The sequence below is a fragment of the Pelmatolapia mariae genome, linkage group LG10_11 (genome assembly GCF_036321145.2).
Source record: "Pelmatolapia mariae isolate MD_Pm_ZW linkage group LG10_11, Pm_UMD_F_2, whole genome shotgun sequence".
Lineage (NCBI taxonomy): Eukaryota > Metazoa > Chordata > Actinopteri > Cichliformes > Cichlidae > Pelmatolapia > Pelmatolapia mariae.
Window position 1 is genome coordinate 74136287 of NC_086236.1, and position 26172 is coordinate 74162458.

A 26172-nucleotide genomic window follows, 5' to 3' on the forward strand; every position below is an offset into this window, starting at 1 on the left:
CACGCAGCAACACTACATATGAGCGGGCGGAGGGAGGTTTGGAGTCTTCACTCACCCCCGTTCTGTTAACCGTGGGGGCTGGGGGGCTGGGAGGAGGTGTTGGCTGTCCGATTGGGGTCTGGGATGCGGGGCCTCCCTGCTACTGCAGATAAGGGGGCAGTCTGCTTGCCTCCACTTCAGGGAAAAGGGTTACATCTCCTGGGTCTAGGTACGGTTTGCCCCTCTGGGGGCGAGGGTACCTGGACCTGGGATATAGAGCATGTTTGAGGAGTGTGGATGTGTGTACAGGATCTATTTGTGTCTGTCTCCACGTCGGGTGAGTGCCGAGGATTTGTTTGTGTATATGGGGGTGGGAATGCATGTTTGTGTCTGCGTGCGCCTGTTCGTCTGTGTCTATATGTCAGGTTGGGTCTCAGACTCCACCTCTCTGGGAACATCTCAGGCTCTCCGAGGTATGGAGGCCCATCTCCCCTCACCACACTCCCTGAATAAAATAAATACATAATTATAATAAAGGTCAATCAAATGGATGATGATGATCCACTTGGTAAAGTAAATCCGCTTGGCATCTTTCTTCAGGCAATAATTCTGATGGCTAAAGATCCAAACCGGGGGGGGGGGTTTGGTGCCCCAGTAGGCACCCCCTCACTCTGGAGTCCACTAAGGCCAGGGGGCCCAGGCCCATCCGGAGCCCATCCGGGGCCCACGGCAGCGGCACCGCCCAGCCCCACACAACCCTGGGCAGCCCCACCCGACCCCACCGCAGAGAAAACTGCACCCACCCCATCATCCAATCATCTCCCAGACTACACAAGACAATAGACACCCAGGTTCAGCAGTTCCCTCAGGAGTCCTGAGCTGATGTATAAAGTATAAGTAAATGAAAATACTGAGTATATTACACAAGTACTTGAGTAGAAGTACTCACTGCTGCTGCTTCTAAGTCCATTTAATTATTTATTCATTTTAATAAAAGCGATAAAAGCGAAACTCCGGTGTCGTCAGGCAGGTGGGGATTCCCCTCACGGGCAGGGGGCGTAGTCAGAGCCCCGGGGGCGAGGTCAGCGGATACCGCGCCATCCTGCAGGATAAAAGCTGGTCCCGACAGCCTGCGGGAGGCTCAGCTGACCGCTCCAGGACCAGGCACGATCACGTGACCCTCTCACCTTCAGCTTGACTTTTTGAAATGCTCAGAGAGTTTCTGATGTCTTCAGACGAGATGATTCTGACCAACCACACAGCAGAAAACACCACCGGAGCCGAGGACTGGACGCAGGTGAGCTCATCGCGATCAGCACCTCCTGCGCTCTCAGAATTACTGCGCACATTCAAGCACTTTAACTGAGCTCAGCGACTTTACATGCGGCTGGATAAACGGTGTAACATGGAAATAAACTCGAACTATGTATTATTGTGGGGTCTATCTACAATAATACAATAATTCATGCAGCACCAAATCACGACTGTTGTTGTGATTTGGTGCTGCATGAATAAAAATGAAGCTATTTTATATACTCGTATTATTAGATTGTATTGATGTAGACGCTTGATGCTGCAGCTCGTTCTGTGCCTTACAGGGACAGTACACCGCGCTGTTACTCTGTGTGTGAATAACAAACCGGAGGAAATCATCCAGGTGTGATTTACACTGAGTCACCTGCAGAAACGGATCTCTTTGGTTTGTTTTCTGTAAAGAGTGGGTGAAACGTTCCCTCTCGGTCTGTGAGCTGCACTCGGACAATCAGTCAGTTCAACATCTGCCAAAAGTCCAGTAAAATAATCAGCTCGTGTTTTGTGCTGCTGCAGTAAATCGAAGCATCTCTCACTGAAAATGAAGGAAGTGAAATAGATTCATAAATTTCACTTCCAATAAAATCTTTGAAGTGCTCGCGCTCACCACTGAACAATAATAACCTGATCGATTCATACAGAAGCAGAGAAATCATCATAAACACACACACTCACTCACTCACACTCTTCATTTAACACACAATTCATTAAAGACAGACTCAGTGATGATGAAACAGGATCGCTGTATGAACAGTTCAATTAAGTAATGATGAACTCTTCTTATTTCTATTTATTCTATTTATCTTGTACATAATCATGGATTTGTTTATTTTAAAATGTCTGTTGATCTTGATAATAATTAAATATACATTATATGTATTATATTTATATATAGTAAATATAAACATATTTAGTTATAACATATTTTATTCATATTTATACTTTGATGTATTCTCACAGACTGTATTTAAAAGATGGAGGTATCCAACACGGCGTCGCTTGCTGGTTTTGAAGCGTCAGTATTTTAGCCATGTTGGTCTTTTGGCACCAGAAGTGACCATATTTGGACGAGAGGGTGGCGTGCTGTCGGTGCTAGCTACTTCCATCGATGGGTAGCTGTGGCTCCAGAGGTAGAGCGGCTTGTCTACCGACCCTGAGGGCAGAGCTTTGATTCTTAAAACAGGAAGTTAGCATTTTTTCGTGCACAGGTCGTCCATCGGAGTGTGAGAGCGTCAGATAATATGACTTTCGCGAATGATGAAAGCAGTCATCTGCTAACTACTGCTCAATAACGTCCAGATAAAATCCGCGAATTACACTCAACAGTGAGGTTACCACGGTAACGTCAATGCTGCAGCCTCTGCTGGACGTCAGAGGAACTGCAGTTTGATGTTTGGGCTGTGTTTAGTTTTATTCTGTGTATCGGCGCGAGGAGGCCGCGGTCAGCGAGCACTTTGAGGGTTGTGCGCACTCGCCGTTATCTTGTTGGTCTCTTTGTGTGTTGAAAACTGTGAATTTAAAGCCTCATCGGTGTCAGATGGTTAAACTGACATCTTAGAAAGGAGTAATAATGAGACTTTCAGTACAACAGTTTCCTTTTTCTCCTCTCGGAGTGAATTTCTGAACTTCCTCTGGGGTTTTTTTGTGTTTCCCCCACAGTTTGTTTGTCTCTATTTTTAACACTTTCACTCCCACATCTGCAGCTGATGTTAACTGACCTCACCGAGAGACAAGCACTCGCTGCAGCATCGAGTGCGATTAAAGCACAATCGCATTAAGAGTCATGCAACTCTAAGAGCTCGAATAAGTAACAAAGTAACGTTTGATGTTTGTGCTTCATCGTGAAGAAATGTGAAGTTTGCAGTGTGTGTCTGTGTGTGTGTGTGTGTCAGCCTGCTGACCGCCTGCCTGTTTCCCTGCAGGTGTACGTCGTGGTCAGTTGGATCCAGCTCGTCATGGCTGTGCTCAGGTCAGTGTCTTCACCACTTGCTGCTCCTTCATCCTCCACAGGCACAGCTGGAAAGTAAAGAAAAGGCATTCATGAGTAATTTAGAGCTTATTTTACATCAGTTACGTTCAGCAGCACTAACTGTCATCATTACTGTTTTTATCAGGAGTAAAACTGGAACAATAGATTAACATGACTGGGAAAGTCAAGATACTCTAACTACAGTTTACTGACACATACATTTGACCTTTTGTCATGTAACGTAGGCTTGGCAAACTGAGTAAGTGACGCACAGAGCTACTGTCTAAAACCTAAACACCTACACACTGTTTTTACTATAAATCTCTGAAGTCCTGCATTTTTAATAATCCGAGCGCTGAAGAAGACTCCGAGTCGTCAGCTGGGCTGGACTGTTGGACGTTCCCGATGTACAGAAACGAGGACTTGTTTGTAATGGGCTGCATCAGAGCACATTAGGCTTTTATTGCTGGTTCATTTACCCAGTGTGGGACCAGTGGGAAAGACCTGAGGGGTCAGAGGTCACAGCGCTCAGCCAATAGAGGCAGACACAGTTCCAATCAACTGTTTTTCTTTCACGCCATCTTTATTAAACACAGAGCTCTTCCAGTGAGGTTACACTCACACCTTCAGTACATTTCATGTGTGTTTGTGTTTGCAGCATTCTGGGTTCAGGCTCCATCATCTGCTGCCTGATGTTACGGGGACTCAGCCGGAAGCCCGAGGTCAGCCGCTTCTCTGTTCTTTGACGCTTTGCACAAACTGTGTGAGATAAACTGTGGTCTGAACTTTAAAGTTAAAATAACTGAGAGGAAGTGCTTATAAAAGCTGGACGTAGCCGCTGTGAAATCACCCTTTGTGTTATCGAGTTCTCTTTTCTCTCAGCCTGAGCTGCTGATTTGAAACTAGGCGTGATGAGAGGGGGCTGAACACTGACACTGTACCTATTGTTCAACGCTTTAACGAGGTCAGATTTCCCCGGCGCAGAGGGATCACTTTAGGACACTCAGATGTAAGCTGTACTATCGTTCACATGTTTATATTCAGAGTCAGTTCTGCTTTCTGACCTTCATGTGGATACGAATGAAAACATTACGTAACCGCTGGGTCCACTCATCGTTTAGTAGGAACGTACTAAGTACTAAGTAGGAAAAAGACACCCGATCAGTCACAAAGAAGCCCCGCCCTGAGACATGCGTCACTTTTCCTTCTCGAGTCCTAATGAGGTTTATAAAACCACCGTCGTGTTTATTCAGTGAGACGTGAAACCCACCATAAAGGTCTTCAGGTGAACAGGTGACTCGTTTTCTCATAAGCTTCTGTCCAATCAGACGTACCTCTACAACCAGGAGTCGCCCCCTGCTGGTCGTCTACGCAGATTGAAGGTTCTTCTACATTAGCTTCGCTCCGTCCTCCGTCCAGCTTTTAAAATCATTTCTCAGCACGCTGTAATCCCTGTAATCCTGTATGTGACCATGAACGTCACTCAGGTCAGCTGTGAATCTGTGGAACACACAGATATTTACGTGTGTGTGTGTGTGTGTGTGTGTGTGTGTGTGTGTGTGTGTGTGTGCAGCTGCAGCCTCTGATGCTGCTCAGCATCGCAGACCTGCTGCTCGCCGTGTGCTGGCTGATCGGCTCCATCCTGTTCTTTAAAGACTGCACAAGCCGGAGCGCGCACTGCTACTACCTGCACATCGTGGAACAGGTGAAACTACACTACACTACACTACACTGGACTACTGTGGTTATACTGTAAGACAAAGTGACCCACGGAGTAAAAACAAACTGAAAGACCCGAGGGTTTGTGTGTGTGGGGACCCCAGGCCAACTTTATTGATAAAGCTACTAAAATAAAATAAACAGAGAGGGAGACCGATCGCTGGCATGAACTCTGACGGAGCAGCAGCTCTGACAACACGACACCACACACAATATTCCAGATGAGCGACGGAGCGTCGGTGATTCCAGCACGGCGGTCAGACCACACCGGTAACACTTCCACATTCACATGACCCCAACATCTTCAAAACCAAGCTCCGCTTCAGACGGGCTTCCTTTGTTCTCTTTACTTTGTTTGAGGGGAAAGTTTTCAGATTTCAGAGTGAAGCGTGGAGCTGCCGAGGGATTTCCATATTCTCAAAGCAAAGTGTTTCCTGAGAAGTCAGCCAAAGTTGACCCCACACACATTTACAAATGAAATACAGAAGTTTAGCATGTGCCAACAAACAAAAATCAAGAACTTTCACACAATAAAGTCAGATGTTTAACATGTGGAGCACATTTACAGCTAAAAGCAATCATCAGATTATATCTATGGTTATCAGAAAAGAGTTTTTTACCCACACAAGAGTAAGTTTACTAAGATGATTTGTGCTAAAGGGCAAATCACCAAAAAAAGGAAAAGGAAGTAGTAGGAAAAAGGTCGGGGCAGCAGTCGTGATGAAAAGTTGAAAGAGAAACAAAAATAAATTCGATCAGCTCCAAGAAAACAGAAACTAAAGAGAAACTGGGAGAGCTGCAAAGCTGAGCTGTCGTCCGTATCGTAACCTGGTGAGCTTCTCTCTCCTTTAAATGTTTTATCCTCAGTGACTCATCCGCTTCCTCCAGCTCGTTCAGTCCTGTTTACATCAAATAAAACTGGGTGCGTTTTTACTGCTGTTTCTATGACAACCAAGCCAACACCTGGGTAAATGACGTCTCTGTTGCCAGAGATCTATCGAGTGAGCTATTCTGGCCCAGATGACCAGGTCCAGATCCTGAACTGGGTCATTCTGGGATGAAATGGAGCAGCAGAACCAGGACAGAACACATTCCTGACCTACATCTCTCACTCAGAGCAACAACCCCCGGGTCAGCTGCCCCTTTAGCTCTCGCGCTCTATTAAAGTCTGAAAAGGGGGCGGGGTGTCAGGTGACCCGTTTAGAAAATCAGCGATTTGGCTCATCACAAACTCTGTTTCAGGTTTTCTACATGGCCTCCTTCTTCTACACCCTCAACTATGTTTGGAACCTCTACAAAGGAATCAAGGAGAAGTACTACAGCTGCATGGATGGATACTCTGTACAGGTACACACACACATCTGTCCAGCTGCAAGGGCAGCAGAACGCACACAATAGACAACAACGAGACTCGTAGTAAACAAAGCTTTCAGGGTTTTGTTTGCAGCTCATAAAGCTTAAGAATAACACAAAGGGCAAAGCTGACAGGGTCAAACTCTGAGTTTGAACTCTGAGCAGCCCACAGCACCTGGAGGCTCAATGCCCGCTCAAGCCCAAAAAGTAAAAGTAGACTGGTTGGGGAAACCTAAGAGGATAAAAAGATGGTCCAGTGTCCTGAATGTGGCACAGACCTCCCCATGTTTGGTCCTGATGCTTCAAAATAGTTTGCTGAAGTTTTGATCTGGTACCTGATGACTTTGGTGCAGCATGAACAGCTTTGTTTGTCTCAGTAAACATGAAGCTGTAAAAATCATATTTTGCATCCTTGTGCAGGTTTCCAACCGAGTGAGCACAGCGGGTAAAATCGTTGCTCTGGTTTCATGGTGAGTGAGCACCAACGCTTCGCTCTGTGTGGATGCATGCAAACGCACACGCAGCCGTACTGATAGCAGTGTGTCCACCTGTGTGTGTCTGCAGTCTGCTTCCTGTGCTGCTGATGCTGCCGGTAATCATAGAGGGGAACATCAGCCACTGTCAGGCCAACCTCACCGAACCCTACAGGTGAGGCACGAACCCAAAGTGTTCACACCACGAGGAAATCCACCGATTCATTCCACACAGAAGCTCAGTGGGCTTTTTTCCACATCCAACCAGGTGCCTGATGATGCACACCGGAGCGCTGTTCCTGATGTCAGACGAGCAGCCGATGAGCCAAAGCTGCCTGTACCTGCACACCTACCACATCACCGTCTTCCTCATCACCGTGCTCGTCACCCTCCTGAGCATCACGGTGAGTTCACGCTCGTCGCACGGACGCGTCTTATTCTACCAAACATCAAATGGAGGTGACCTCTCCTCTCCCCCCCTCCCCCGCAGGTCCTCGTGGTCAAAGCGCGCTGTATTTACAGGCGCATCGTGACCTCTAACGGTTACCTGGGCAGCGAGCAGCGGGCCTCGTTCAGCGTGATGGACCGGAGGATGGTCCTGTACCCGCTGGTCTTCGTCTTCTGCTGGGGTCCAGGTTTGTTCAGCGCGGACTCTGATTGGTTCTTGTTGACGACAGGCGCAGTCAGCGAGGTTTCAGCGTGTCTTTGTTTGTCGTGTTGTTTCCTCAGCGGTGATTCTGGCGTTTCTGCGAGTGGCGGATCCCATGGCGTGCCAGGGCAAAGCCGGGGTGGTCCTCTACATCCTGCAGGTGAGTCGGTACCTGAGAAACACGACGATATTTACACTTTGAGCTCGTTTAGCCTGTTTTTGGTGGTTTGTTGTCTTTTTCTGAGGCTGTTGAACAGTTTGTTTGATTTGGATTTTTTGACAGCAGTCGAACCTTTTGTGGTTGAATTTGTGTGTCCTTGTTTTCGGGCTCATTTTGTGGTTATTCCAAGTCGTCTTTGAATGTTTTTCTGGCCATTTAGGAAGCTTTGTGGTAACTGTGTCTCTCTTTAAGCTTTATTTTTGTGCCTTCTTGCCTGCTTTACTGGTCTTTTGTTGCCTTCTGGTTACTGTGTGATTTATCACGTAGGATATTTCAGGCTCATCGTTTTGGTTCTTTTTTTCGTAATCACACGCCTCTTTCAGGCTGTTTCACGTGTCTTTTGTGCAGTGACCCGAGCGTGTCTTGTGTCCTCAGGCGTTAACCTCGGCCTCTCAGGGCTTCTTTAACTGTCTGGTCTATGGATGGATTCGCGTGTACCTGCGCCGAGCCCGCAGGACGGTTTCGTCTCGAGACGTGGACACTCAGACGCCTCTGCTGCGAGCGCAGAAGAGGAGAGGCTACCAGACCCTGCAAACGCTCGCCTGAGACACACTGAGACACACTGAGACTGAGGGGGTGTTTCTGCCATCTGCCTCAAGAGGAGAGTCTGAACTTTCGCTTTCCTTGAGGGGGGAAAACACTTTGTTTCGGCATCAAACTTCCACCTCTGATCCTGAACCACTGAGGCGAGAAAAAGGGAAGAAGCAGGAGGGGGGGGGGGGCTTTACACCGAGAGGAAGAGCGACGCCGAAAACAGGATTTGAAAGAGACGCGACATCATCACCTGTGAGTCCGTCGCACGGACGGGCCTCACGGGGGTTTGTTCAGGCAGGTCACATGACCCCTGCTAGTCACCGGCGTACAGTGAACTAAAACTTTACTCTCATTTCCTGAGAAATGACAGACTCACCTCTGCAGCTCGTTCTCTGCATTTAAAGAGCGGCTGCTAGAAGCAGAGCGGATCAGTGTGAGCTCAGCATCGTCTCCTCGGTTCAGAGTCTTAAAGGAAGCGCGTGAAAATGAAGACGCGGTTTTTTGGACGTTTGTATGTTTTAGGAAATGTGCAAATGAAATAAAATAATTCATTGTGTTTAAAAAATAAAATGTTTTTTTTGTCCAGATTTAATTTCTGAGACTTTTTGTAAATATGCTCCTTTAATCACATCTGAATTTGTGTATTTGTTTTCTTTTTATTTCTATTGACTGTCAGTTTGTGCATTAAAATAGAGATTTATACAGAACGCAGTCGTCGGTTTCCTTCCTGTCATTTGCCGCTCCATATCCACTCTTAGACTCCAGATCTTTTTCCTTACTTTTCTTAGATTAGCTCGTCAGTTCATCTGTCTGACACCAGCTCTCTTTAGACCCCTCCCTTCCCCTGCCTGCTTTCTTTTGATTGGGCAGCTTGTGGAAGCCCGCTGAGGGGCTACGTGTGCTTTGTGGGTGCTCAGTGCCTGCAGAACAGGGGTGTCGAACTCCAGGCCTCGAGGGCCGGAGTCCTGCAGGTTTTAGATCTCACCCTGGGTCAACACACCTGAATCACATGATTAGTTCATTCCCAGGCCTCTGGAGAACTTCAGGACATGTTGAGGAGGTCATTTAGCCTTTAAATCAGCTGTGCTGGATCAAGGACACATCTAAAACCTGCAGGACGCCGGCCCTCGAGGCCTGGAGTTGGACACCTGTGCTGTATGTCAGGAAATCTGTGACAGTAGGAAAAACACTCAGAGCAGCTCGAAGCGTTTGGCTTACGGGGATTTTATTTAGTTTGCTGCCTCAGTGTTTTTATCATAGAATGAAACATTTTTAATATTTATATGAAAGAAATAAGGAATATGTCTCCTTTAACGCCTGTAAAGAAAAGAAAATTCAAAGGTTTTCTGAATTTGAAAAGTCGACATTTGTTCTTCTGATCTTTCCTGGAGGCAAAAATGAATGAACATATAAATATGTGCATGCAGACAGCGTGCTGTGTTTAGAGACGTTTCATTGGAGTCAGAGACGAGCAGCTCTATCTAGTCTGATGTGCAGGACTCCTGCGTCTGCACACAGTAAGGATGTAAGGATGTAAGGATGCATCCTCGGCGTGTCTGTGTTTGCATGAGCGGAGATTCCGCATATGTGTGACGTCAGAGGCTTTCTGTGCCTGCTGACCCACCGAGGCCGTCACGCCACACGGCTGCTTCTTTCACGGAGTCGCCGCCTGACGCCGGAGCCTGACCTCACTCATTATGGGATGTCCTGTTCAGAGGGATCCCTGCCAATTCCCATCCTCTGCTGCGGGCGTTTCACGGCAATCTGCACAACAATCAGTTTGTTCTTCAGGCAGACGTCAGCGTCTCTGAAATGTTGGCGTTCGTGACGTGACTGCAGAAGAATCCGAGCTCCGTGGGAGAGTTTGCAGAGCTTCACTTTTAAACCACGAAGAACTAAAGAGGCTTCAAAACATCTGGGGGTGAAACTTTACCGCCACATTCACACCGACACACAAGAAGTGTTTGATTTGAAATGTTGTTTGCACTCGTGACATTAACGAGCTCATTTGGATTTACATCATAAATGATTCAAAGCCTGAGAACACGAATACAGTGCAGAGACAAAAGAGTCAAAATACTAAAAGACTGAACGCAAAATGAAAAGAGAGCTAATGACGTCACGTGCACACTCTGAGAGACGGAAACTTGTTTAGCATTAATGTTTTATTTATGACACTGATCTGTTGTTACGCAGTGATTGTGACGTTTGTTGCTCTAAGGAGTTTATCCTAACGGGCACGTCTGAACAAACACCAGGGGGCGCTGCAGTCTGTGTGAAGTCTTTGTTAAAACTGCACAGACTTAATGTATCAGGATCTTTACCAGGTAGTAAAATGAGAACAACACGTGACATTTTACACCGTGTGGTCGTTTATTTAACAGGATCAAAATGCAGATTCAGGGAAGTTTGAGTTTATGAAGCGGACTGTGTGAACGCTGGAACAACAACATCCACCTGTGACGCTGTCTGGGAGCTTTCACCTGTATCATGAGCTCAGCGCTGAAGAGATCAGGTTTACTGAAGCATCATTGCAATAGAAGCTACGTGACAGTTGAAGAGGGCGTTGTAGGTTTCTCCTCCACGTTTCACAAAATCAGCAACTTTCTTCCTCCCGTTAAACTGTCTGCTCAGGTGAAACACGGGCTGCAGGGAACACACACTTTATTACTTTATTCTGCCTCCATACTGCTCATCACTCACTGAAACACACATTTTACTCCACAGAGGAAATATCTTTATGTTCAGCAACTCATCACTCTTTTAAAAATGTCTGGCTCAAAGCTTCAGTTCAAACTCTGACTTACCTTCCAGTCTGAGCTCATGTGCCGAGCGCTGGTCACCACCGTCTGAGAGGAGATGCCGTAGCCGTCACCTTTGTGGATCAGCCACTGAGATTTATCAGCCAGCGTCACTCTGAGGGAAGAGAAAACGTAATGAGTCAGACGCTGCGCTCATCAAACATCTGAGAGTCCGAGAATCGAGATGTCAAAGCGCGTCTGTGAATTCAAGGAAGGAAAGGAACAAATCTGAGGATGTAAGAAGTGGACGCAATGCTTTTCAAAGAATAGCAAAGAGATGTGATGTCAAATGAAAAATGTGATTTACATCCAAAACAAAGCGTCGTCCAGGCTGTGGTTTGTCTTTGTTTTGTAGCAAAGGTTAAAAATGTTTCTAGCCTGGAAACATAAAAACCAGTCTGGGCTCAGATATGATGACATCTGTCATGTCGGCTTCAGAAGCAGCAGCAGGAGCTGTTGTAAAGTGGAACTGAAGAAAACTTTGAAGGAGTCTCAGGCAGTATCGTTTTCTGTGACGACGGTGGATTCCAGATGGATATCAGCAGTAATGAAAGCAGCAGCTTTTTAAATAAATACGATGAGCTTGTAGCCTGACCTGACGCCGGTGTGGCTGAGCGGTCCAAACGTGGACGAACTGGATCCAAACGGTCGGACCATCCATTCAGCTTTGTACACTGGAGAGTTGTAGAGATCTGTGAGCTCCTGACCCGACAGGTCGTAGTTGTAGTTGCTGTATCCTCCTGTCAGAAGGAAACGTTGTTAGTTTGATGTAATCTGTGTTCTGTACAATCAGCCACGCAGCTGCTTTTAAACCTCACCACAACATTGAAACTACAGAACTTTTTACCAGACGAGGAGTCCACGGTCACGGCCAGAAGAGTCAGAGTCAGCGCACGGAGGAGCACTTTGAAGGAACCCATCGTGGACATTTATCCCGTCACAGCTCAGAGAGACGTCCAGCAGACATTTTATAGTCCTGACAGACTCCCTGCTTGGACTCAGTTATCTCTGCTGTTTGTCTCTTGGCAGATGAACCGGAGTTTCCACACTGCTGCTGGTAAACAGGTTTCATCACATCAGTAGAAAGAGCTCAACCTGCACGTATGAAAGGATTTACTGACGTGGATTTCTAGACTGTAACTAAAATATGCTGAAATTTTACGAAATATTTAGGAAAACATTTGTAACTTTTAATATTTAAAACTAAATGTGAAATATAAATGGTCTGTATTTGTATAGCGCTTTACTAGTCCCTAAGGACCCCAAAGCGCTTTACACAACCAGTCATCCACCCATTCACACACTGGTGATGGCAGCTACATTGTAGCTGCCACCCTGGGGCGCACTGACAGAGGCAAGGCTGCCGGACACTGGCGCCACCGGGCCCTCTGACCACCAGTAGGCAACGGGTGAAGTGTCTTGCCCAAGGACACAATGACCGAGACTGTCGGAGCCGGGGCTCGAACCGGCAACCTTCCGATTACAAGACGAACTGCCAACTCTTGAGCCACGATCGCCCCCTGTTGTTACGGGGAACTAAATATTTAGCTAATATGCAAATTTACTGGTCAAAGAAAATATCAAAATAAAAGCTTTACAAAAACCTCCTGTAGTGGACTGACGGTCACTTCTCAGCAGCATGAGCTGCTTTGCTGCTCGCCTAACAGCACGTCCAGCGGTTTAGCTGAAAACATCAGAAGAGCCGCTTTGTCGGCCATCCAAAGGTTCAGCAGTAGTGCACGCTCAGCAGCCTCCACTTCACAATCACTGCAGCACTTGGTGAGTTTATTGAAGACAGACATCAAACATCATACAACTCTATTTATTTATTTGGTAGGTAACAGCCGTTCATGATGTAAATATTTCCTTAGGACTCCAGAAATGCACCCGGACCCAGTAGACCGGTCGTCTCCACCAGGATACCACACTGCTCGTAGGCTTTGGCATTTAGCTGACTAGTTTTTATATACAGTCAGGTCCATAAATATTTGTATAGAGACTTATTTTCTAATGTTGGTTTTGTACATTACCACAATGAAATGAAACAAGTCAGATGGAGCTGAAATGCAGACTTTCAGCTTTGAGTCAGTGGGTTGGACAAAATGATTAAAAATGTGAGAAACTGAACTGTTAGCACAGTCCCTTTGTTTTAGAGGCTCTAAAGTATTTGGACAAATTAAATAACTGAAAAAAAAATGATTGTTTCTATTACTTTATTCCAAACCCTTTGCTGGCAATAACAGCCTGAAGTCTTGATCTCACAGACATCACTGAATGCTGGTTTCCTGCTGTTTAATGCTCTGCCACACTCACTCACACACTGCACCGACCTTCAGCTGATGTTTGTTTGTGGCCTTTCTGTCCAAAGTTCAGAGTGAAATGCTGAGCGGGGTTAGGATCAGGTGACCGACTTGGACATTGAAGAATATTCCACTTCTTCTCTTTAATAAACTCCTGAGGTGCTTCAGTGGATGTTTTGAGTCATTGTCCATCTGTACTATGAAACGAGTCCCAGTGTGACTGCATTTAGCAGGACGTGAGCAGACAGTCTGTCTCTGAACACCTCAGATTCATTCAGCTGCTTCTGTCCTGTGTCCCAGTGCCACTGGCAGCCGTGCACGCCCACAGCATCACACTGCCTCTGCTGTGTTGTACAGATTATGTGGCGTGCTCTGGTTCATGAGCTGTTCCACTTTTTTCTTGATCTTGGTTTCACGTTTCCAAAGAAAGTTTTTCCAGAACAGCGCTGGCTTTTCTAGATGTTTATTTTAGTCATGTCCAACCTAGCCTTTCTATTCTTGAGGCTTGTGAGTGAGTTACACCTTGCAGTGAACCCTCTGTATTTACAGTCTTCTCTTTGTGGTAGACTTGGATATATCGATGTGCCTTCCTCCTCCTGAGAGTGTTGTTGGTTGGCTGTTGTTGTCAGTTTCTCTTCACCATGGAAATGATTCTGCGATCATCCACCGCTGTTGTCTTCCGTGGACGTCCGGCTGCTTTTACACTGCTGAGGTCACCAGTGCTTTCTTTCTGCTCAGCATGTACCAAACTGCCACTAACACTGTAGACATTTCTCAGATGGTTTTTCTGTTCTCTTTGACCGCATGTTGTCTGTTCACAGTAAAATTTTCCAAATGCAAGCACCACACCTCAAATCAGCTCCAGGCATTTCATCTGCTTAATTACGACATAACGAGGGAATTGCCCACACATACCTATGAAATAGCCCCTGAATCAATTGTCCAATTACTTTTGGTCCCTTTAAAAAGAGGCTGCCACATGTTAAGACGTCTTCAAATGGGGGTTTCCTACATTTCCCACAATGCAGCAAACTGTGTTGGGATTCAGGCCCTCTAAAGTCAGCTAGGTTCTCTTCTCAATGACTTGCTGATGGAGTGTCTTACCCTTAGGTGGCGCTATGGTGCTGCTCAGCAACAATATCTATATACAATAGTATACAATATCTGACATGAAATTACAATGGCTGTGTTTGAAATACGGATGCACTCAGTGCTGCACACAGCGATATGAACTGTGAAATGCTCGGCAGAGCTGTGAGAAGTGTTTGCAGTCAGGACACCGCAGCGCTGGAGTGATATTTACCAGAGGAAATCAGGTCAGCAGGTCAGTGACCTGCTTTCAGTCTGAAGTTCAACTTTAATTCATTTAAACGGTTTTATTTTCTAAAGAACATCATTCACTTTTTTTGTCTTCGTTTAACTTGATGATGTTATTTTTCTTTGGAAGATTTTGGAAGTTCTCTATAAGCTTGTTATTATTAAGATGTGTGAATGTCTAAAGTTCACCCGGACGTGGGTCTCTGGGGCAGTTTATCCACGTTTCATTAAAGATGATATAAAACGTACTGCTCCGTGGCTGCTAGAGCTCCAGCAACACTTGGAGGAACCCACACATTTCATCCTGTAGTCTTCATCAGGGTCAGGCTCGAAGCTGAGCTCAAAGTCAGAGACAACATCTGTCTTCTTTTACTTTAAAAAGGTTTTTAGAAATGAAAGAGTCAGATTTTAATATGAGTGTGTCTGTGAAGGTTCTCAGTCATCCAGGTCATCGTAGTCTAAGGAGCTTGCAAAGAAAAGCGTCTGGACTTCATTAAGTTGCTTGAAGACGTTTCACCTCTCATCCGAGAAGCTTCTTCAGTTCTAAGGTCAAATGGAGAGTCCCAGATTTAAACCCAGTGGGAGTATCCCCCCAAAGAGGGACAAAGGACCCCCTGATAATCCTCTACCTAATCACATGAGCCAAGGTGTGAAAACGGGTGTGGGTCCCAATCAGCCAGGGTTTCGGGTGAGCTCATTGTGAAACCTGACCTCACCCTATCATGTGATTTCCAGAGGTCAGATGTTTGGTCGAGGAAGGTCGGGAGTTAGAAACGATGCCATTTCATCGTGCCTGCGCGATCTCGCGCTGCTCTGCCTTTCTTTTCTGAGATCAGTGAGAAAAGTATTTTAATAGTTCATTGTTTATCTGCACTTTTCATGAGTTCTTTGCAAGCAAAATGTTCCAGTGTTTATTGGATAATTGTTTAAAAATACTTTATGGAAAACTTTATCAATCTAGTGAAGAAAAAGCATTTGAAACCGATGCACAGATTATTGTGTGTTTTAATGTTTATTTCCAATTTGTAACATGGGTAACATTGCAAATAATACATTTTAGGTGATAGTGAACTGTGATTATATGAGAACTTAATATGTCCTATGACACTGTCGTTGACAGGTCAGGTTTTTCCTTTGTGTCTTCCTTTTGATGGATCCTGTAATCGATGGCGAGCCAACCCCGTTGAAGGACCAATTGACTTTTTTCTGTGCTGCACAGAAGAGTGTGGTAGGCCAGCTGCAACAAAACAAAAAAACACACCACACCACTTACTGTTCCCCTTCTTCACACACATCCCCCTGGACCTACGGACGGTTTATTTTAAGGCCTTTTTACGGACTCTATACATCCCACGAACAGGAAGGGAAGTGGGTGTGGGCGGTTGGATCTATTTTTCCAGCTTAATGGTTGTTGCACTTTGTTAACAAAGTCTATGAAGTTGCAAACAAATGTTGCCATTTGGATTTTGGTAATTGAGATTGTGGTTCATTTTGAACGTGAACTTTGTACATTTAGAAGGGTGCACCCAGGTAAGGTGCTTACTGTGATTGTGCCACAGGGTTGTCACTGAGGAAAATACTGGTACCAAAAAGAGAGACTTTTATTTGTAATGTTTTTGTATGTTTTCTGGGTGAGTAAAAATACAGAGCCGGCGTTTTCAAAACTCACAGTTGCCTGAGTCTCATTCAGTTTGCCTCTCCTGTACGTAGCCGAAACTACTGGTCCAAAGCAGTGAGCTCTTTTGCATCAAATTTGCAAAAGAGAGTATTAGAAACACATTAGTGTTACACATGACATAGATGGGGAGACACAGAACAGAAGGAGAGACTCAGATAAGAGGGACGAGGACACGGGCATGACTAACAGTAACACAGAGGACAAGACAGACTTATACAGGAAACAAGGAGACATAGAAGAGACATAACTAGACTCACCTAAACCCCAACAAAAATAATAACACAAGAACTTCACATCATTTCAATATAAAAATCAAAAATGCAAAATAAACTCATAATGCTGGGTCACAACCCCCTGACAGATGTCGCAACTGTGAAGTCTAAAATTGTGGTGTTTAAATCCAGACAGGACGCATGATATGTTAGCAACTTGTCAATGACATGCTCGGTTCTAATGGGGCCATCATTTACAAAATGAACATCATATTTTATTCAGTGAAACTCGAAAGCAGTGACTGAGACAATGAAGTCATCGGGAAAGTCTTCACCGAGCTTAGAGGTCGTTTCCTCACAGTCTCGTGTATAATCAGATGTACTTGAGTTGTTTGAGCTCTTTTATTCATCAGTCGATATTTTAATTTTAATGCCGTGCCTGTAAACCTGTTATCTGTTTGATTTCATGTCAGGAATGTTTTTCTTTATCAGTCTTCAGTTCAGTAGGGTTGTCCATCACTACCTGGTCTTCTCTGGGCTCCAAGTGTTTCCTGAAAGCCTCGAGATGTTTTTGGGCGCAGCATCCTGCTGCGATACAAATCCACTCCACAAACACTCGGCAACACTAAGGCATGTCTCTGAAGGATGGAGTGCTGCTTCTCTTTGCTTGGACTTGAATCTCCATGTGGGTTTGATCCTCTGTGACCTCCTTATATTTACCCTTCTGTTACTGACACTTGTCTCTAAACGGACTTTATCAGAAAACTGGACTTTCCTCCATCATCCAACTCTTTGTACCGTTTCTCCTCCTGAGAAGACGTTTAGAGATGCTCCTCATCCTCTGACACAATTTTCTTCTGAGAGGACGTTTATGTTATTTATTTAGTCCAATCTGGGTCTGATGAAGCTGCTTACGTAATGATTATTTAGACTTTACTGATAACAGAAAGTGTTCCACAAGTTCCAGCTCCACTTCTTTTCAAACTTCATATTTATAATATTTTTTCATTATTCTGTACTTTTATATGCAGATATTGGAGTGTCTTACAGTATCTACACAACCAACCATCAGAAGCTGAATGATTCGTTTAATGTATGCGAGCTGTACCTAATGATCTTAAACTTGTGTTGTTTGCACACTGAGTTTGTGTTGTTCTCCAGAGGGGCAGGTGAGAGCTGCAATAACTGACACACTTCCACGGTTCAGTGAATCAATATTACAGAGCTTAGCATTTGGAGAGACAACGACTTCACATATAGACAATGTTGTTAAGAAAGAAAAAAACAAATAATAACACATTTTTGTGCAGAAGCTAACTTTTATTCAATGAAGACCCCAGACAAAGCTCTAGAGCAGGGGTCTCAAACTCATGGGCTGGGGGCCACTTGCCCCCGACTTTTATGTTGACCTAAAGAAATCTAATGCAGTTTGACTTTTCTGTTAGGGAGTATTTGTTTGTTGTTGAGTGAAATGTTAAAATAAGTTCTTTAAATGATTGAATATGAAGACAACATGAGCAGAGAGCACAAACATGCTGAGGGATTGTCTGTGTTAGCTCAGTGAGAGTGTCAAACATTAATGTGCACACTTATGTCTGCAGTTTGATTTTGTTAAATACGAACACGGTGACAGCAGAGGTGCTGCCAGGTGTCTGACAGACAGAGGGGATCAATGTGTTTATTGGTAGATCAATGAAAGGCTTCAGTTAGTTAAGAGGGAGGAAAAAATGCAGTTTTGTCTTATCAAATAATATTTGAAATAAAATTTTAAAAAAAACCCACTACATTTTCTGAAATATTTGTGGGTGTTTTCTTCTGTGTTCATTTTTTTTGTACTACTTGAACACTAAAGTGGCCCTCACAGGAGATGACAGTGCCAGCAGTGGCCCACAGCTCATTTAGGTTGGCTCTAGAGGAACAGACGGGGATGATGGTGGACTCTGAGCACTAACTGAGTGAAAGAAGTAGGATCTCAGATGGAATCCAGCTTCCACATGGAGACTCCACCTGCATAGAGAGGAAAAAGCAGAGGTGATAAGTGCTCCCAAAGGCTCCATCACCTGTCAGTCAGTGATGCAGCACCTCAGCATAAAGAGCAGCAGGGATATCAGCCTGTTCAGAGCAGCAGTGGAGTTCAAATCAACTCAAACACAGGATCACAACAAGTTTGGGGCTGCTCTGACTGTTGTGTGTCTGTCACCGTCCTCCTCTCACAGCTTCACGAGGAAAGCAGCCGCTGAGACGACTGTAGATTTACAGGAAACTGGATCTTTGCTTTCACACTGACTGTGTTTAGTACAATACCACTGAAACAGCATGGACTCACTGCAACAGTTCACTTACTCCAGAGTCTTCAGACTACAGTGTGGACTCGCCACAAGGGCAGAGAGCTGCACCACGTCTGAATCCTGCAGGTTGTTTTCCAGAAGCTGCAGACCTGTCAGATGGCAGGGGTTGGACTGCAAAGCTGCAGCCAAATATGAACAGCTGATCTTTGTCAGACTGCAGTTTACCAAACTGAAAAAAGAAACAAACGTGGATAAAAATCAGTGATGATGCAATCAGATGTGTTCAGGTTTGAAATGCATGACTTTATTCTAATCAATGAACTTTTCTCTAAAATGAGTAGAGCCACTTTGTGCTTCTGTTACTGTGGATCATGATCACATCAGCCTTAAACACCAATTCTTTGCTGCAGGAAGGAGTGCTTTCGCAGGTCATTCATCCCGACACCGGTTAGACTCTATAACTCCTTAATCACGATGTCATAAGTCACTGGACATCAGCGATGGGCAGTAATCCGATTACTTTTTTCAAGTAACTTGACCAACACTGCTGCACATTGTGGACATCCACAGTCACAATCCACCTTTAATATGTATGAAAGTGTGCAGGTATATGTGTATGTATATGTACACATATGTATGTTTAGTGTGTACATGTGTGTGTGCGTGTACATGTCTATACTTACAGATACTTATAGATATCTATTACTTACATAGTAATAGTAATGGCAGACTAGTTAAATTTATGTCTTACATATTTCCACAACCCTCTATCCATAATAACATACTGTGTATGCTACCATTGTAGATAGTTTATGATCTTACTTATTTTTTATTGTTTTCTATTTTATTTGTATTTTTCTTCTGCTATCTGTACCTTAGCTGAGGTAACGCACAAATTTCCCCACCGTCGGATCAATAAAATCTTATCTTATCTTATCTTATCTTATCTTATCTTATCTTATCTTATCTTATCTTATCCCTCTTGTTATCCGTGCACCTTGGGCCCCTTGCATTCACTCTAATCATTGCAAAGTGCTTTGAGAGAGTGGTGCTGGCCTACATCAAGAGCAATATTCCACACACTCTGGATCCCTGCAGTATGCCTACTGGCCCAACAGGTCCACTTCAAATGCCATCGCTGCTGCCCTTCACTATTCCCTCTCCCACCTGGAAAATAATGACTCATACATGAGGGTACTTTTTGTTGATTACAGCTCCGCCTTCAACACAGTCATCCCTCGCAAACTCACTCACAAACTGTCGACACTCGGCCTGCACCCCAGCCTCTGTGACTGGTTTCAGGACTTTTTGACTGGCAGGCCTCAGTCTGTCAGGATCGGCAACAGGACCTCAGCCAGCATTACCACAAACACTGGAGTCCCACAGGGTTGCGTCTTCAGCCCAATCCTCTACACCCTGTACACTCACGACTGCGTCCCCTCCAGCAAAGAGAACATCATACTGAAGTTAGTGGATGACGCTGCAGTGATTGGTCACCTCACTCGAGGGGACGAAGCGGCTTACAAGAGAGAGGTGGCTGGTCTGGTGTCATGGTGTGAGGACAACAACCTCACCCTCAACAGTGACAAGACAAAGGAGATGATAGTGGACACGAGGAAGAGAGGAGGCCTCACCAGCCACTGTCTATCCGGGAGAGTGAGGTGGAGAGGGTGAGCAGCTTTAGATACCTGGGCGTCTACATCAGTGAGGACCTCACCTGGACACTGAACACCACGCAGCTGGTCAAGAAGGCTCAGCAGCGGCTGTATTTCCTCAGGAGGCTGAGGAAATCTGGGATGTCAGCCATGTTCCTCAGCAGCTTCTACAGCTGCATAATGGAGAGCACACTGACTGCATCACTGCATGGTACGGCAGCACTACTGCTATGGACCGCAAACGTCTGCAGAGAGTGATAACAACCATGGAGAAGATCATCAGGACCCTGCTGCCCTCTCTGCAGAGCATCTACCATCGCAGAGTCCAGAGGAGAGCTGCCTCCATCCTCAAAGACCCCACACACTCCCAACATGGACTGTTCACTCTTCTGCCCTCGAGATGAAGGTTCAGACGTGTGAAATCCAGAACATCTAGACTCAACAACTCCTTCTTCCCCACTGCCATCAGACTCTTGAACAGCTGATCTACCTCAATTGCAATTTGCACACTAAATTTATTTTGCACATTAAGCTCCTTTGTACATCCATCTACATCGACATCTGCATACCTCACTTGTCTTCACATACTTATTTTGTACTTATTTATTTATCTTTCAATAATTTTATGCTTATTTTTATCTTTATTTTTCTTATTATCTTATTTTATATCTTTATTTATGTTGTTCTTTTAACCATTACCTAACTTGGCATTTGTGCGTGGACAGCAAAGGAAGAATTTCATTGCACAGAGAAATGCTATTTCTTCTGTACATATGACAGTAAACGCTTTGAATCTTGAATCTTGTCTGTTCCCAGTGTTAGGCTTGTTCAGGTTCACTAAAGTTCCTTTCTGATCTTTAATTATAGTGTCTTCCTGCTTTTGTCCAAATGGTCTAGGCATTAACTTATAATGGTAAGTTTTTGTTTGCAATGTTAGGAACTTCCTATGTTGTCTTTGTTTGCATTACATGCATTAGATGTTTTGTGCCAACTGTGGCTTGTCAATAATCTTAGAAACTTCTAAAACAGGGGGAGGTAGAAGTGTGTGAGTTCTTCTGGAGTGGGTCTATAGTGGAACCGTCTTATCCTTCCACTCAAAAGTTAGTTTTGTGCTCCACATAGAGTTTGCTCAGCTCTATGTTCCCTGACTGTGGACCCAAGGTGCAAAATTTTGAGACCCAGTCTGGATTTTCTGCATTGTCTTCAAATCTGAGGTGATTTCTACAATCCGCTAGTTTACTTGATTCCATTTCATACTCCTGCAATTGAAGGGTGTTCCTGCCAAAGTGCAAGGCAATATGTCTGTGTAGGTTCTCGGTCATCCAGGTCATGGTAATCTAAGGAGTTTGGAAAGAAATCTACTGGACATTTTTTCCAGAAGACATTTCACTGCTATTAGCGGACTTCAGAAACCATCTCATCCTTCACTTGAGACACAAACAAATCAGAGTGGTTCCCAGGAGTTTGCACCTTGAGCCCAAAGATAAGTGAACATGGAGCTGAGCAGGTTCCACACCACCCACTCTCCCTCACTCTCCTAACTGCATAATAGCCTCCTGTGAAAGACATGACACCCCTCTCCCATTTGTCACTTTCACTCTTGAGTAGGTCCAGTGGAGTGGATAATATAACGAGTGAGGGAGAGAGTATGACCGTGCAGCGTTTAAGTTTGATTGACTGATTGAGTTTGATTCCGTAAAAAGTGACAAAAACATTAGCCTCCGCTGCTCACTACATGGGAAGAAAACGTATTTTTACAGCGAAAAAACCCCTAAACTCTGAGCAAGCACCGAGTACGCTACCACTGACCGCTGCAGCACACCTGCACCAGGGCAAACCTCCGCCTGCCCCACTCCTGCTATACAGGTGAAAATAGAGCAACAGGACCACTGAGTCTTTGACTTCATTTATTTTCTGCTGTTTTACGTGCATTTATTTGAAAGAGTGAGTGTAAACACAAAAAACTATTTTATTTTATGTGCTGGAATGTGCAGAAAATAGGTTTAAATGTTAAACAAATTTCTTCCAGTCAGAGAATGTTGCATATAATTTAATGTTTGGTTTATGCATAAAGTTAAAAGATTAAAACTAATAAAACAAGTTTTAAAAAGAGACTTTTTCATTTGATTACATTTTATATGATAGATTATGCAGAAAAAGTAGAATTACAAAAAAAGAAAAAGTAGATTTACAACCCTATTCGGGTTGTAAATCAGGTTTTTAAAAGTAACTAAGTAACTAATTACTGTTGAAAATAAGTAATAAGTAATTAGTTACTGATTACTTTTTGGGGACGTAATCAGTAATTAGTTACTAAATACTTTTTTTAAAGTAACTTGACCAACACTAAAGACTACTCAGGCAAGTCTACAGGAAGGGCCAGTCAGCTCTATTTTCTGGGGTCAACATCTGTCGGACAATGCTCAGGATTTTCTATGAGTCTGTTGTGGTCAGTGCTATCCTCTGTGCTGTTGCATGCTGGGGCAGCAAATTAAGGAGTGTAGATGTCAACAGACTCAATAAACTGATCACAAAGGTCAGCAATGTTGTGGGGATGGAGTTGGACCCTCTTAAGGTGGTATGAGACTAAAGTTGCCCAAAATGCATCACTGCCTGTAGATATCTCCCTGTATGATGACTCCATCTAATGCACTACAAATACATTTTTGTACACCCTCCACAGAAATGATTACAGAGTATTGTATAATAAGAGGGGCACCTCAATGTCAACTTTATATGTTTATTTTGTGTAATATACTGGGATATTTATAGTTAGGCCTATTTTGTTATATTAGGTAACCTTGTCATATATTGTATTATTTAATGTAGTTTAGTCAGTAACTGTTCTTACTGTAGTGACCACATAAATTGTTCTGGGACTTATATTTATTTATAATTTTTATTATATTATTATTTATTATTTATTATTTATTAATTTATTTATAATATATATATTTATATATTATACTTGTATTCTGATTCTGATTGTGGGAAGGAGGAGCAGGATTTTGAATTCTGGATTTAACAGGGAGCCAATGAAGGGAAGCCCTCAGCCCCAGCTCTCTCTTTCTAGTCTCTGTCAGTACTCTTGCTGCAGCATTTTGGATCATGTGTGGTGAACTTATAGCAAAGCAAAAATAAAGTTGTCATGGTCCTGGGTCGGTGACCCAGTGTTTTTGGTTGTGTACTTTTACTTTTGATAGTTTTTTGCATTATGACTGTTGTTTTGGGTTTCCCAGGGTTTAGTTGTGTTCCCTCTGTTTGGTGTCATCCCTGCTTGTGTATCCCCTTTAGTGTAGTAGGTCTCTGTGTTTAGTCTGCGTCTCTGAGTCTGTGTCATTACGTGTATGTGTTTCCTGTTTTACTTTGAAGGTCTCTGTCTGATGTCAGTGTGTTCTGTTTACGTTTCCCCTGCCTCGTCAGCTGTTATGTCTCCCAGGTGTGTTTCCCTCCTGTTTCCTATCCCCTGATTACTGGTGTGTGTATTTATAGGGTGTGTTCCCTCGTCCTCGTCACTGGTTTGTCTGCTTCTCTCTGTCCGTCTTCCGGTGTATTTTCCTGTGCCTCCCTGCATCTTCGTTTCTGGTTTTTTTTTTTTAGTTTTGCCCAGTTTAGGTTTTCCTGTTTCACGTTCACCCTCGCCATTGCTGTCTGTATCTTCATTTGTTATTAAACTCACTTGCACCAGAGCTGCTGCTTCCTGGGTCCTAAATCATTCACACACGGCTTGCACTGCAACCCGTGACAAAAGTATCAGGTTATATATATTGATGCATTTGGGATTTTGCTTAAGCTCCAAGATCAACACATGCTTGTGTCTAGTAATGTTTCTACGTTTCATGCTGTGGTGAGGAATTAATCTACAAACTTATGTTGACTAAGTAATTGTAAAGATTTTGCTATAAAAGCTTCAACTGCACATGCTCAGAGTGACACAAGACACAACAATCTTTTGTTGGTTTTAGCACTTTTTCTTCTGGAAGAAGAAATTTAAATGTTAGTTTACATGTAGGGAGACGTGTCTGTAGCCAAACGAGGTTCACTTGGTAAATAGACAGATAAGACAGACAATAGACACACAGTCAGTGAACTGACCCCAGAGTCTGTAGTTTACATTCTGGGTTCTTCAGAAAACCACACAGCTGCTTCACTCCTGCATCCCGCAGCTTGTTGTCACTGAGCCACAGCTCTCTCAGGTGGGAGGTGTTGGACTTCAGAGCTGAAGTCAGAGATACACAGCTGATCTCTGACAGGCTGCATCTCGACAATCTGAGCAAAGAATAAAACAGCTAAAACAGACTGAGATGATCCTCGACCTGCTTACAACACTGAGGTCATAGTCTGGTCATGTGTGCATTCATGTCTAATTCTAATCCTACTCCTAATCTCAACGGCTTAATAATGCGGGAGGTCTAAAAAGACCACTACAGCTGAAAAGGCGGGTGTCCCTCTATCCCATCAATGTCCATGTGCAGGCTCTAGAGAATTGTCCATTGTCAATTAAAATCAATTGTCCATTAAAAACCCCCTACTAAGAGAATCATATTCCTCCTTTTGACAACTGTGCTCAGAAGACTTGCTCAGATTTGAGATCAGATGAGCATCGCCGTCAATAAACATGTGAATCTGCTCTGTTATTTAACCTGTTTGTGATCCTCAGTGCAGTTCAGCTCAGTGCATTCGTTGGAAATGTAATAAAATCCTACATCTCGATTTATAATAATGCTGCTAATCAGCAACAGTCAGTGAACTCACATCAGATTTTTAAGTTTACAGTTTGGACTCTCCAATACAGCAGACAACAGTTTCACCCCCGAATTCTGCAGGTTGTTCCAACTCAGGTCCAGAACTGTCAAATGGAGCGGGTTGGACTTCAGAGCTGAAGCTAAAACTTTACAGTGAGTCTCTGAGAGTCCACATTCAGAAAGTCTGTCATGAAACACAAGAAAAGCAACTTGTGATTTACCACCAGAGCATTGAGACTAGTAAAAAAGCAGTAGTTAAACCTTTACTTAAAAATCCATTTCTAGACCCAGCAGTCTTAGCTAATTATAGGCCAATCTCCAACCTTTCTTTCATAGCACACATTCTTGAAAGAGTAGTTGTCAAACAGCTAACAGATCATCTGCAGAGGAATGGCTTATTTGAAGAGTTTCAGTCAGGTTTCAGAGCTCATCACAGCACAGAAACAGCTTTAGTGAAGGTTAAACGCTGTAGGTATTACAGGTACTGCACTGCAGTGTTTTGCATCATATCTATCTAATAGACTCCAATTTGTTCATGTAAATGGAGAGTCTTCTTCATTCACTGAGGTTAATTATGGAGTTCCAAAAGGTTCAGTGCAAGGACCAATTCTGTTTACATTATACATGCTTGAGCAACATATATTTGGGCGGTCTTGATTTCATATCTAAAAATGGTTGTAGGATGCAACGGCATCTCAAACTGTGTCTTTAACAGTGTACTGTGCCCAGCCAATGTTAAATATACAGTACCATAGTGTGATTACTATCTGCACCCCAGCATGATGCTCCAACAGAACTGTCTCCCTGAAAATAACTTTTAAAAATAATAATTAAATAAGAATATATTAAACTAATTAATTAAATAATAAAAATAATTACTAAATATATTAATTTAGTAATTAATAAACAATAATGCTGTGTACGATTTCCTCCCCGTCAAACTCAAGGAAGTTTGCTTTTCGTGAGTGT

At 43.9% G+C, this 26172-nt stretch overlaps 1 protein-coding gene and 1 long non-coding RNA gene across 2 annotated transcripts; one reads left to right on the top strand and one right to left on the bottom strand.

Moving 5' to 3' along the window:
* The first annotated feature begins 1104 nt into the window (after positions 1-1104).
* tmem116 (transmembrane protein 116) lies at positions 1105-8872 on the top strand. Its single transcript, XM_063486987.1, has 11 exons — positions 1105-1276; positions 3213-3259; positions 3918-3981; positions 4833-4964; positions 6221-6325; positions 6752-6801; positions 6896-6979; positions 7073-7208; positions 7295-7439; positions 7534-7613; positions 8049-8872. The coding sequence occupies exons 1-11, from the start codon at positions 1187-1189 to the stop codon at positions 8217-8219; spliced, it is 1104 nt and encodes a 367-aa protein (XP_063343057.1). The 5' UTR covers positions 1105-1186; the 3' UTR covers positions 8220-8872.
* Positions 8873-18367: 9495 nt separating this feature from the next.
* On the bottom strand, positions 18368-24618 carry LOC134636891 (uncharacterized). Its single transcript, XR_010095036.1, has 3 exons — positions 24554-24618; positions 18859-19032; positions 18368-18522 (listed from the first exon to the last, which is right to left on the bottom strand). It is a non-coding gene; the product is annotated as an uncharacterized LOC134636891 (long non-coding RNA).
* Between the last annotated feature and the right edge of the window lie 1554 nt (positions 24619-26172).

Bases quoted from the DNA above. Each gene is read 5' to 3' on its own strand.
- tmem116 (XM_063486987.1), top strand. From the start codon at position 1,187: ATGCTCAGAGAGTTTCTGATGTCTTCAGACGAGATGATTCTGACCAAC. The intron at 3,260-3,917 runs GTCAGTGTCTTC...TTGTGTTTGCAG, and splicing joins CTCGTCATGGCTGTGCTCAG to CATTCTGGGTTCAGGCTCCA. The intron at 7,209-7,294 runs GTGAGTTCACGC...CCTCCCCCGCAG, and splicing joins TCACCCTCCTGAGCATCACG to GTCCTCGTGGTCAAAGCGCG.